Source organism: Schistocerca serialis, chromosome 5 (genome assembly GCF_023864345.2).
Source record: "Schistocerca serialis cubense isolate TAMUIC-IGC-003099 chromosome 5, iqSchSeri2.2, whole genome shotgun sequence".
Taxonomy (NCBI): Eukaryota; Metazoa; Arthropoda; class Insecta; order Orthoptera; family Acrididae; genus Schistocerca; species Schistocerca serialis.
In genome coordinates, this window is record NC_064642.1 from 118,166,295 (window position 1) to 118,178,977 (window position 12,683).

Consider the following 12,683-nt stretch of genomic DNA (forward strand, 5'->3'; position numbering starts at 1 on the left):
CAAACTATTTATCGTCCATGTTTCACTTCCATACATGGCTACACTCCATAAATATACTTTCAGAATCGACTTCCTGACACTTAAATCTATACTCGATGTTAACAAATTTCTCTTCTTCAGAAACACTTTCTTTGCCATTGCCAGTCTACATTTTATATCCTCTCTACTTTGACCATCATCAGTTATTTTGCTCCCCAAATAGCAAAACTCCTTTACTACTTTAAGTGTCTCATTTCCTAATCTAATTCCCTCAGAATCACCCGACTTAATTTGACTACATTCCATTATCCTCATTTTGCTTTTGTTGATATTAATCTTATACCCTCCTTTCAAGACACTGTCCATTCCATTCAACTGCCCTTCCAAGTCCCTTGCTGTCTCTGACAGAATTATAATGTCATCAGTGAACCTCAAAGTTTTTATTTCTTCTCCATGGATTTTAATACCTACTCCGAACTTCTCTTTTGTTTCCTTTATTGAAAACTGAAAGGAGACCAGACCAACAGAGTCAAGAAGAAGACTATTGAGCTTCGGCAACAATCCCTGTCGAAGGCAATTGTTAAGAAGCTTTGACCACAAGCTGCTGCACCACCAAGACCTATGGCTTACCACTGGTTCACAAACAGGATATTTCTCTCTGTCCTATTGTAAGCATCATACGCACACCAGCATACCAGCTAACCAAACATCTAATGGCAATATGAGCCCCTATGTCAGTAAATGTCAGCACCACATCAGGATTTCTGTACATTTCATTCAACAACTGCAGGACCTATGCCTCCATGACCAGGACCTTATAGTGAGCTTTGGTGTGGTATCACTCTTCACCAGAGTGCAGCATACTGATTACCTCAAATTGATTAGTGGAAATTCATCCCTACAATGACTAACTGGAATTCCTCCAATATCTGAGCTCTTTGCACACTAACATCAAATTCACCAAGGAGATGGAAGAGAATGGTGAACTCCCCTTTTTGGACATCTTAGTTAAATGCACAACAGACAGCACTATATGATACAATGTGTACAGGAAAGCCACCAACACTGATTTGCTAGCTGCCATCATCCTGCACAGCATGAGGGTGTGCTACATACAGAGGTACACAGGGCCTGCACAATATTGGATGAAGAAAGCCTACAAAGGGAGCTTAAAAAATTTACGCACATATTTCAAAAAGAATAGCTACAGCAAGCGACAAATTGAAGGGCTTTCAGGCAGAAAGTACAAGACTAGCAGATAGAAAATAACGAGAAGGAGGTAATGGTGTATCTGCCTTATGCCTACAGGGTATCAAACAAAATCAGCTGAATCCTGGCTAAATGTAACTTAAATATGTTTCCCATCCATCTACAAAAATACACGCCCTATTACGTATGGTGAAAGATGACTTGGGGCTTTATAAACCAGGTTTTTACCATATTCCATGTAAATGTGGTCAGGCATATATTGGGGAGACTGTATGGGCAACTGAAGAAAGATCCAACACACACAGGTGACATACCAAACTTCAGCAAACAACAAAAATCTGCAGTTGCAGAAAACTGCATGGCTACAGCAGACTCTGTGAAGTATGAAGAAAAGGAAGTGCTAAGACAGAGCTTGTCACTTTGGGACTGTGTTCTGAAGAAGGCTACTGAAATACAAGTGGCTGACAGGCTGATCAACAGAGACAATGGGTTCACTCTCAGCAAAGTTCGAGACTCGGCACTCAACCACCTAAAATAACAGCGTTGGCTGAGAGCGACTTCTGTGCTCAACACAGGCCACAGGGGTACTGAGGAACCAGAGTTCGCATCCAGCATCTGGTGGCACCATCTCCCCCCACCACTCTGCCTATCACAACATGCAACTTGCAGTGGAAGAAAGGGTGGGGGATGATAAGAGCATAAAGGAGGCGGGATGTAGCCAAGCTGCTCGTCGTACCTATATCAACTGAAGATGATGGCAAGGTATGCTATTGAAATATTGTGTTACAAAAATGAATGCATCCAGCTGGATATTGAAAAAGAGTACAAATAGTTAATTTGCTAGGAAAGCCTAAAATCACACATTGGTCTGCATTTCTTCTGTTACCCACAATTTCTTTGTAGTCACCTTTCTCATGCCATTTTTTTAGATGAACTTTCCTCCTCAACTGAACTTCCAAATATCAAATAATGGAAGCTCCAGGTAAGAATATTGACAATGTAGGAAAAGATAAATTGACCATAAAGATAAGATACTAAGTTCCAGAAAGATACAATTAAGAGACAGTTACACAGAAGCTTACGGCCTCTGCCTTTGTTGGAAAAAGAGAAACATACACCATTCATTCACACAAGCAAGCACACCTCATGCACACGACTGCCAACTCCTGCAGCTTGGGCCAGAAAGCAACTGTCACATAGGATGGAAGCAGAAATCTCGAGGGGTGGGGAAGGTGAAGGGGAAGGGATAGCAATGTGCAAGTGGCGGAAGATACGAGCACTGTCTGGCAGTGTATGCAGGGACTAGAATGGGTGGGTGCAACAAAGAGGTTGGGACACAAGAATGGGAGGAGGTGTTAGGACATATGGAGTAGAAACTGTTGGGTGGAGGGTGTCGGGACAGTATGTTACCATAGGTTGAGTCGAGGATAATTAAGAGAGCAGAGAATGTGTTGTAACGATGACTTCCTCTGTGAAGTTCAAAAAAGCTGGTAGTGGAAGGGAGGATCCAGATGGCTCAGATAGTGAAGTAGCCATTTAAATCAAGCATGTTATGTTCAGCTGTATGTTATGCCACAGTGTGGTCTACTTTGTTCTTGGCCACAGTTCTGCAGTGGCCATTCATCCTGGTGGACAGCTTGTTGGTAGTCACACCAATATAAAAAGCTGTGCAATGATTGCAGCAGAGCTGGTAAAAGACATGGCTGCTTTCACAGGTGGCCCAGCCCCTGATGGAGTAGGATAAACCTGTGAGAACATTGTAATAGGGGGTGCCAGGTGGGTGGATTGGGTAGGTCTTGCACCAGGGTCTTGCAGAGGGATATGATCCTTGTGGCAAGGGGTTGGGATTGAGAGTGGCATCGGGTAGGTCTAGGATGTTGTGGAGGTTGGGTAGGTGATGGAACACAACTTTAGGAGGGGTGGGAAGGATCTCAGGTAAGATGTCCCTCATTTTAGGGCATGATGATAGATAATCAAAGCCCTGGTAAAGGATGTGGTTCACTTGTTCCAGTCTGGGGTGGTACTGGGTGATGAAGGGGGCACATTTCTGTGGCTGCTTCTTAGGGTGGGTGGGGGGAGGGGGGGGGGGGGCTGGTGTTGTGAGAGGAAATAAGATGGGAGATCTGTCTGCAGACTAGGTCTGGGGGATAATGCCTACCTGTGATGGCCTTGGTGAGAATCTCAGCATATTGGGCAAGGGGCTTCTTGACATAGCAGATACACCATCTCTGTGTGGCAAGGCTGTGAGGGAGGGATTTTTTTGGTGTGAAAGGGATGGCAGCTGTCAAAATGCAGCTACTGCTGGTGGTTGGTGAGTTTAATGGGGACAGAGGTGTGGATGGAGCAATCAGAGAGGAGGAGGTCAATGTCTAGCAAGGTGGCATGCTGGATTGAAGAGGACCAGGTGAAGTGGATGGAAGAGAAGGTGTTGAGATTGTGGCGGAACAATGATTGGTGCCTTGGCCCTGAGTCCAGATTATTAGGATATCATCAATGAACCTGAACCAGGCTAGGCGTTTGGCGTTTTTGGAGGCTACGAAGATCTGCTCTACATGGCCCACAAACAGTTTGGCATGGAAGGGTGCCATGTGAATGACCATGGCTGTGCCCCAAATTTGTTTGTATACCTTTCCTTCAAAGGAGAGGTAGTTGTAGGTTAGAATAAAGTTAGTAAGGTGTATGAGAAATGAGGTAGTGGGTTTGGAGTCTGAAGGACATTGGGAAAGGGAGTGTTCAGTAGCAGTAAGACCATGGACATGTGGGATGTTGGTTTATAAGGTGACATCAACAATGATGAGTAGGAATCCAGGAGGTACAGGGGTGGGATGGTAGAGAGTCGTTGAAGGAAGCGGTTGGTATCTTCAATGTGGGAGGCTAGATTGTGGGCAGTTGGTTGGAATGCTGGTCAATGAGGCTGCAATTCTTTCAGCAGGGGCACAATAACCAGTCACAATGGAGCATCCAGGATTGTTGAGTTTGTGGATTTTGGGGAGCATGTAGAAGGTGGGTGTGCGGGATGTCATTGAGGTCAGGAGGGAAATGGATTTAGGGAAGAGGTTATGGGAAGGGCCTATGGCTTCAAGCAGGGATTGGAGGTTGTGTTGGATTTCTGGGATGTGATCACTATGGCAGAGTTTATATGTGGAGGAGCCAGATAATTGGCAGAGGCCTTCTGCCAGGTTGTCACTGTGACTCATAACAACAATGGTGGAACCTTCGTCTGCAGATAGGATGATTAGGTCAGGATTAGTTTTGAGGTTGTGTTTGACTATTCTTTCTTCTGCTGAAAAGTTGGCGTTGTGAGGAAGGGGCCTAGGGATGGATGGTGAGACTAAGTTGGAGGTAAGGAATCCCTGGAAAGTGACCAGCAGGTATTTAGGTGGGAGAGAGGAGGTGGGAGGATTGTGGTTGAATGGTGGTATGAACTGGGAGAGGCAGAATTCAATGTTGGAATTAGGTTGTCTTTGGATGGAGGGATTGACAACAAATAAGTGTTTCCATTGAAGGAATTGAGAGAAGGAGAGTAGGTCTTTGACAATTCCAGCATGGTTCAATTTGGGTGTAGAGCAAAAGGTGAGGCCTTTGTATAGGACTGAAACTTCTGTGGAACTGAGGGTTTTGGTGGAAATATTAACAGCAGTGTTACAGGAATGTTTCAGCTGTGAATTTGGTCCAGAGTTGGTACGGAGTTTTTGGGGATGTGGCAAGTTGAGAAGGTCAGATAGGCAGGATTTAGGTGCTATGAGGGATGGATGAGGAGGAACACCGTTACTAGGATAGGGGCAGTAGGATGTCAGCCTGTTGGATAACTTATGTGGACGGTGTGTGGAAAGCTCCTCCTGGTGATGGAGAGCAATGGATTCAATTTCAGATGTACGAAGCATGAACTGAATAGTAGCAGTATATTGCAGAGGGATCAGAGATGGTTCTGGGATGTCTGTCCCATGGAGATGTATGTGTTTTTGCAGTGCCAGGTTTGTGAGAGACAGGGCTGGGGGTATCTAAAAAGGTGAGAGTCACTGTGAAAGGAGCCTCCAACTTATGGCAACATATTCTCCCCACACCCTCCACCCAACAGTTTCCATCCCCTCTGTTCTATCAGCTCCTCCCCATTCTCATCTCCCACTCTCTTTGTTTGCCACCCTCTGCCAACACACCCACCCATCTTTCCCCTTCTTTTTGCTCTGTTTTCCCCTCCTCCCTGCTCCACAATCTGGTGACACTGTGCCTATTGGCATTCTAGACCCTGCAAACTCTGCCGAACAGGGTCCTCTCTTGCCCCACCTGTGCACTGTTATGCCATCATTTTTCCCTTGCCCTTGCTCTTCCCTGTTCCCTCCAGACTGCTGCTTCCATCCCATGTGACAATTGCATTCTGGCCCAGGCTGCCAGAGTTGGCAGTCATGTGTGTGAGGTGTGTTTGCTTGTGTAAATGAATAGTGTGTGTTTCTATTTTTCCAGTGAAGGCTGAGGCCAAAAGTTTATATGTAAGTGTCTTTTAATTGTGCCTGTCTGTAACTTAGTGTGTTATCTTTACATAAGTAGCAATCTATCTTTTCCTACATTTTTGATCTACCTAACATGGTATTCATATATCTAAAAACAAAGATGCTGTAACTTACCAAACGAAAGCGTTGGTATGTTGACAGAGGCAATAAACACACAAACAAATTTTACAGTAAAAAGGGGAAGGTGAATACAAAGTGAAACTACTGGCACAAACAAAAAGAGAAAGTATTCATATATCTAAAAACAAAGATTCTGTAACTTACCAAACATGATATTCATTATCACAGTCTCAGAGAAATTCAAATGCACACCTTAATTTCTCAATAACCCGTTACTCACATTTTGGCTTTGCTCTTTCCTGAAAATTTTCTTACATATAAATTATGATCCAACTTTATAATTGCTACTACGTACACCTAGCAATTCAGTATCTTATTTTGGAATCTCTGCCTCACCATGAAGCAATGCTGCTAATATCTTCCTGTGACTACTTTTACAAGTACACATTCTCCCCTCATGATTTTTGAACAGCACATTTGCTAAAATTTACAACAGAGCTCAAAATGTCTTCTCCTCACTCATTTCTATCACCAAGCTCATGTTCACCCATAACTTTGCTTTTATTCCTTATTCTAATACAGCATTCCATTCCCCCTATGATTATTAGTTTTTTGTCTCTCTTTAATGCTAAGCTGTCTGTTCAGTTCCCTACTTGTAAAACTGGAATTTATACCTCAGCTATAGTTGTTGGTGTTGGGTTGGTTTTGACACTCTGTTTCTATTTCATATCTGCAAATGAACCAATTCTAAAAATTTTCTTAAGACTGTCTGAGGTATAATCTTAATAGCACACATTCACCTCAGATTCTATACTGAATTTGCAGTTCAGTTAGCCCCTCTTCTAACTATAATCTATCTTAGATCCCTCAAACTAAAAACTGTGCCCAGTTCTTGGAAAAAGCCACAGGTCACACCCATCTAAGAAGGGTAATAGAAGTGAGCCACAAAACTACTGTCCAATATCCTTCACATCAATTTGTTGTAGAATCTTAGAACATATGCTGAGTTCAAACATAATTACCTCCTCAATGCCAACCAGCATAGATTTTGAAAACATCAATCATGTGAAACCCAACTTATACTTTTTCTCGCATGACATTCTGAAAGTTTTGGATCAAGGCAATCAAATGGATGCAATATTTCTTGATTTCCAAAAAGCATTTGGCTCAGTACCACTCCTTCACTTATGTCAAAAGTACAATCATATGGAGTACCAAGTGAAATTTGTGACTAGTTTGAGGGCTTTTTGGTAGGGAGGACACAGCATTTTACTTTGGATGGATGTCGAAAGACCTGGGGTGTGCCCAAAGGTAGTGTGTTGCGACCATTGCTGTTCATGTTGTATATTAATGACCTTGCAGACAATATTAATACCAAAATCAGGTTTTTTGGAGATGACGCAGTTATCTATAATGAAAAATTGCCTGAAAGAAGCTGCATAAATATTTAGTCAGATCTTGTTAAGATTTCAAAGTGGTGCAGAGATCAGCAACTTGCTCTAAATTTTCAGAAATGTAAAATTTTGCACTTTACAAAATGAAAAAGGTAGTATTTATGACTAAACTATCAATGCATCACTGCTGGATTCAGCCAACTCATACAAATACCTGGGTGTAAGACTAGGGATATGAAATGGAATGATCACATAGGTTCATTCATGGGTAAGGCAGGTGGTAGACTTCGGTTTGTTGGTAGAATACTGGGGAAGTGCAATCAGCCAACAAAGGAGATTGGTTAAAAATCACTTCTGCAACCAGTTCTAGAATATTGCTCAAGTATGTTGGACACATACCAGATAGGACTAACAAGTGTACTGAATGTTTACAGAGAAGGGCAGTATGAATGGTCACAGGTTTGTTTAATCTGTGGGAAAGTGTCACAGAGATACTGAAGGAACTGAACTGGAAGACTCCTGAAGATAGACATAAAATATCCTGAAAAAATACATTAACAAAGTTTGAAGAATTGGCTTTGAATGATGATTCTAGGAATATACTACAATCCCCTACATCTTGCTCACATTGAGATCATGAGAATCAGATTAGAATAACTATGGCATACACAGTGTCATTCAAACAATCATTCTTCCTGTGTTCTGTATGTGAATGGAACAGGAAAAAATCCTAATAACTGGTACAGTGGGATGTATCCTCTGCCATGCACCTCCTGGTGGTTAGCAGAGCATAGCTGTAGATGTAGATGTTGGTGCTACTGGAAATATATATTATTATAGTCAAACATCAGTCTTACCTTTCCCTCCATATATTTCAAATGCTTTGGAAGGTTTTCTTTCACAATGCAAAACAGACCATTACTAGTAGTAGTTAATTTATATTTTGTGTTGTTTTTATATATAAACTGGGTTCTGTAGCAATATCGAGGATCTGGAGACAATGGTGGTTTTTCTTCACATCTGAGGAAAACTAATCGGTCCTCCTCTGAACAGTCAGCATCACAACAGCAGTTTATGTCACATGAATTTAACTGCAAAAGAAAATATGATATTAAATCATAATTTAATTCTCTTTACATCATCATGCTTTTACGATTATACATGCACACTTAAAGACATTAAACAAAATTTACATACAGATTTCCATATTTCTCAAAAGTACAAAGTGAATTACGTGTAACAGTGCAATAATCTTTCATAATGTGGGGAAAAGACATAAGGCAGGAAATTAGGCATCTTCAGATAATCAGGGACTGGGTGCTCATTGTCTCATCATTATCATCATCATCATCACAAAGTTTTTTGAGTAATGGCCTTAATCTGTTTTTGTGCTTGGCTTCAACTAGACCGGAGCAAAGGTCATTGGTGCACGGAAGACCTCTGCTCAAAGTACCTGTCAGTCATTAAAATATTGTGTGCAAAATCACACTGAGGGAATTTCCAAAGTAAGGTACCTGGGACCTTACTAGGTTTGAGACACTGCCACAGCAGTTGGAGAAACATTTAAATGCAGCCTCAGTTTGGTTACTTGGCAAGAATCCAAACATGTAACATCAGTGGCCCCTAATTTCTGTGTGTTAGGTAGTGACAAGTAATGAAACAATCAGTGTGAATAGTAAGGAGAGATATCCTTGAACGTAATCCTGAAAATACTATCTCTCAAATGTATGGCACAAAAACTAATTCTCAGGATTTTTAGAATGGAGATAGAGATTATTACAAAGGTGACTACCAACTTCAAGAACCTATGAAGATGGAAAGGTCAGTTTCATTTTTTCATAATTCAATTTTATAGCTAACAATTACATATACAGTTTATATTCTGATTATATGTCCAAAAAATATATTTTTTCTTGCAGTTTAGAGAATTAAGAGGTATGATAAATAATATGGAGTATTTTTAATTATGAAATTGTGTAATTAGACCCCCAATGATGCAAAATATTGTCCTGGGGTAACTTGGGCATGAATTTTTGAACAAATGAATCAAAGAAAGTCTTATTTAAATAGATTACTGTAATTAATAAAAATATGAATCTTACTATAAGTTACGACACTGTTCACATAGAAAATATTTATTGAAATGGTTGCAGTAGTGTGCTGAAGATGAAAACAGGGAGTAACACAGAGGGACACATTGCAATCAACATAATAATATCAGCTCCCTCAGAATATTTTCTCACTATTTGCATAATGGACAAGGTTGTGCATTGCACACTGCCTTGTTGGATGTTACATCCTTTCTGCAGATGTGAGATTTTGCACTTCTTGATGACATTTATGAAGGCCTCAGACTCAATTACTTCAGGAGCACATTGAATAACCCCATCCACTGCCACTGTTAAACATTTTTTTAACTTACATGGTTGGTTTTTAGACAATCAATCTCATTATGCAACATTAGCATCTACAAAACTCCACATATTAAGAGAAACAGTGTCCCTTCTTAATGAGTGCAGGTGAAACATGCAAACTGGTGTTAAATTTCCTATCAGTTTCCTATCAGGGTTTATTCAAGTGTTACCTCCCCAGAAATCGCCTTGAGCTTATGGAGAACATAAGCTCCTTGGTACTTTGGGATCAATGCCCCTGTTGGCTTCAATCTCTACTGCAGGGGCGTTAATGTAGCACTGGATTTACAAAAGTGAATATATAAATTCCGCCATGCCATTTTAAAATGATGAAAAAACGTTTTTTTACTATTTGTTTCTGTTTTGCAGGCAATGGATAATATGACAGGTGTCATTCAGCATGATCTACTGCAGTCAAAAACTACTTGAAGAGATATTATCCTCAAGTGATGAGTCTCTTCTTGTAATACTTCGGTGTTACATAATGACCTGGATAGAGGATTATCCCTCTCACCCTTCCTGTGGGTGCAGTCATTACTTTGCCCATCCACAAAGCCATAGCATCTCCCCTATTCAAGTTCTTGCTCTGCATGAATAACAGCTTTCTGGTGTATTATTTACCAAAATATCAGTTAGCTGTGGTGGTGCACAGAACTTATTACTTGTCAAAATATACCTATTGTTCAAAAAGGTTTACCTAAGTGTCATTACAAATAGTGAATATATTTGTAACCCTGCTTGCTCACTAAGAGTGCGTCAAAACAGGTTTATAAACCCTAACTACCAATTTTTACTTCACTATCTACTGCCCGGTTAAGGGTTTTAAGTGACTTTTCCTCTCCCCTGATCTTTGGTTTCATCCTTTTGAAAACGCCTAAAGCTTAAGGTAGCTTCAACTCTGAGTGTTTGTCTGTCCTCTTTCAGTTCCTGATGAACAATAAGCTGATTTTTTTTCCATTACAGAAATAGTTAGCCTCCAATTTTTTTTTCTTTCACAATGTTTGAGTAAATTGTTATATTCAAGGGCAGGGAGTACAACATCTGTGTCCCACCATGGTTACGACACTTATACAGTCAAAAACAGAATCTCCATCTCTCATAAAATGGACTTCCTGCAGGACTGACATGTTATATGGGTAGGACATGAATGCACTGCAGATGGCACACAAGTGTACAGCAATGACTGTGCGGAGACAGGTGGAGGAGGAGATGGATATTGAGAGGGAAGACAAAGAGGTGACGAGGTGTGAGGAGGGGGGGGGGGGGGGGGGGGGGAAGAGATGGATAGAGAGAGGGGCAGGAGGAGATGGACAGCAAGAGGGGGAGGTGGAGAAGCTTATGTCCACAAATCAGCATGGTTTTAATTCAAATGGCTCTGAGCACTATGCAACTTAACTTCTGAGGTCATCAGTTGCCTAGAACTTAGAACTAATTAAACCTAACTAACCTAAGGACATCACACACATCCATGCCCGAGGCAGGATTCGAACCTGCGACCATAGCGGTCGCTAAGCTCCAGACTGTAGCGCCTAGAACCGCACGGCCACTTCGGCCAGCAGCATGGTTTTAGAAAGCATCACTTCTGCAAAATTCAGCTTGCCCTTTTCTCATATGACATGATATGTTGTGGACTATGGATGGAGGGTAACAGGCAGATTCCATATTTCTAGATTTCTGGAAAACATCTGACATGGTGCCCCACTGCACGCTGTCTACGAAGTTCTCAGATGTGTGAGTGGCTCAAGGACTACTTAAGTAATAGCACCCTGTATGTTGTCCTTGATGGCGGGTATTCATCAGAGACACGAGTATCATCAGGAGTGCCCCAAAGAAGTGAGATAGCTGTTGTTCCCTATATACATAATTGATTTGGTGGACAGGGTGGGCAGCAATCTGTGATTATTTTCTGATAATGCTGTGGTGTACAGTAAGGCATTGAAATTGAATGACTGTAGGAAGATAAAACATGACTTAGACAAAATTTCTAGTTGGTGTGATGAATGGCAGCTAGCTGTAAATGTGGAAAAATGTAAGTGAATGCAAATGAATAGGAAGAAATATCTGTAATGTTGGGGTACAGTATTAACAGTGTCCTGCTCAATGCAGTCACACTATATAGATACCTGGGCATAATGATCCAAAGTGATATGAAATGGAACGAGAATGTGAGAACTGTGATAGGGAGGGCAAATGGTCCACTTCAGTTTATTGGGAGTATTTAAGGAAAGAGAAGTTCACCTGTAAAGGAGACAACATATAAGATGCTGGTGTGACCTAGTCTTGAGTACTGCTTGAGTGTTTGGGGTTTGTACCAGGTCATATTGAAGGAAAACATCAAAGTAATTCTGAGGAAGGCTGATATATTTGTTACCAGTAGATTCGAATGACATACCAGTAGATTCGAATGACACTGAAGTGTCACAGAGATGCTTCAGGAACTCAAATGGGAATCACTGGAGGGAAGGCAACATTCTTGTCAAGAAACGTTATTCAGGAAATTTAGAGAAACAGCATCTGAAGATGACGGCCAAATGATTCTACTGATGTCAACACAAATTGCGTGTAAGGATCAGGAAGATAAGATATAAGAAATTAGGGCTCATATGGAAGCATATACATAGTCATTTCTAACCTCGCTCTATTTTTGAGTGGAACAGGAAAGGAAATGACTAGTAATGGTACAGTGTACTCTCTGGCATGCACTGTATGGTGGGTTGTGGAGTGTATATGTAGATGTAGAGAAAGAGAGGGCAGAAGAGGAGATGCATAGAGAGAGGGGGAAGAAGAAGACATGTTGAGAGAGGGGCAGATGGGCAGACAAAGATGGGAGGAGGAGATGGATAGAAAGAGGGGGGAAGAACAGCTGGACAGAAAAATGGCAGGAGAGGAGGGAGGTGGAAGTGAACTAATGGAAGACTGGAATAAATAAGTACCCAGGCTGTGCTGGGTTTCTGGGCCAGTATGTTAATATTCTGTAAAAAATTTCCACTGGAAATTTTTTATTTTGGCCAAATTCATTAAATTTCTTCAGATATGTTCTTTTCCAAATAAATCTCCATCACGACTATGAAATCTTAAGACATCTCTCAATTAAATTATTTGCAGGCTCCCAAGTCCTTAAC

The 12,683-nt window shown here is 41.2% G+C and overlaps 1 protein-coding gene across 2 annotated transcripts in view; it reads right to left on the reverse strand.

The window, feature by feature from the left end:
* LOC126481390 (tectonic-1) overlaps nt 1–12,683 on the reverse strand; it is a 95,721-nt gene that overhangs the window by 82,151 nt on the left and 887 nt on the right. For both annotated transcript variants that reach the window (XM_050105115.1, XM_050105114.1), the window contains exon 2: nt 8,008–8,241. In XM_050105115.1, coding sequence (XP_049961072.1) covers nt 8,008–8,241 — 234 coding nt within the window. The remainder of the gene's footprint in view (nt 1–8,007; nt 8,242–12,683) is intronic.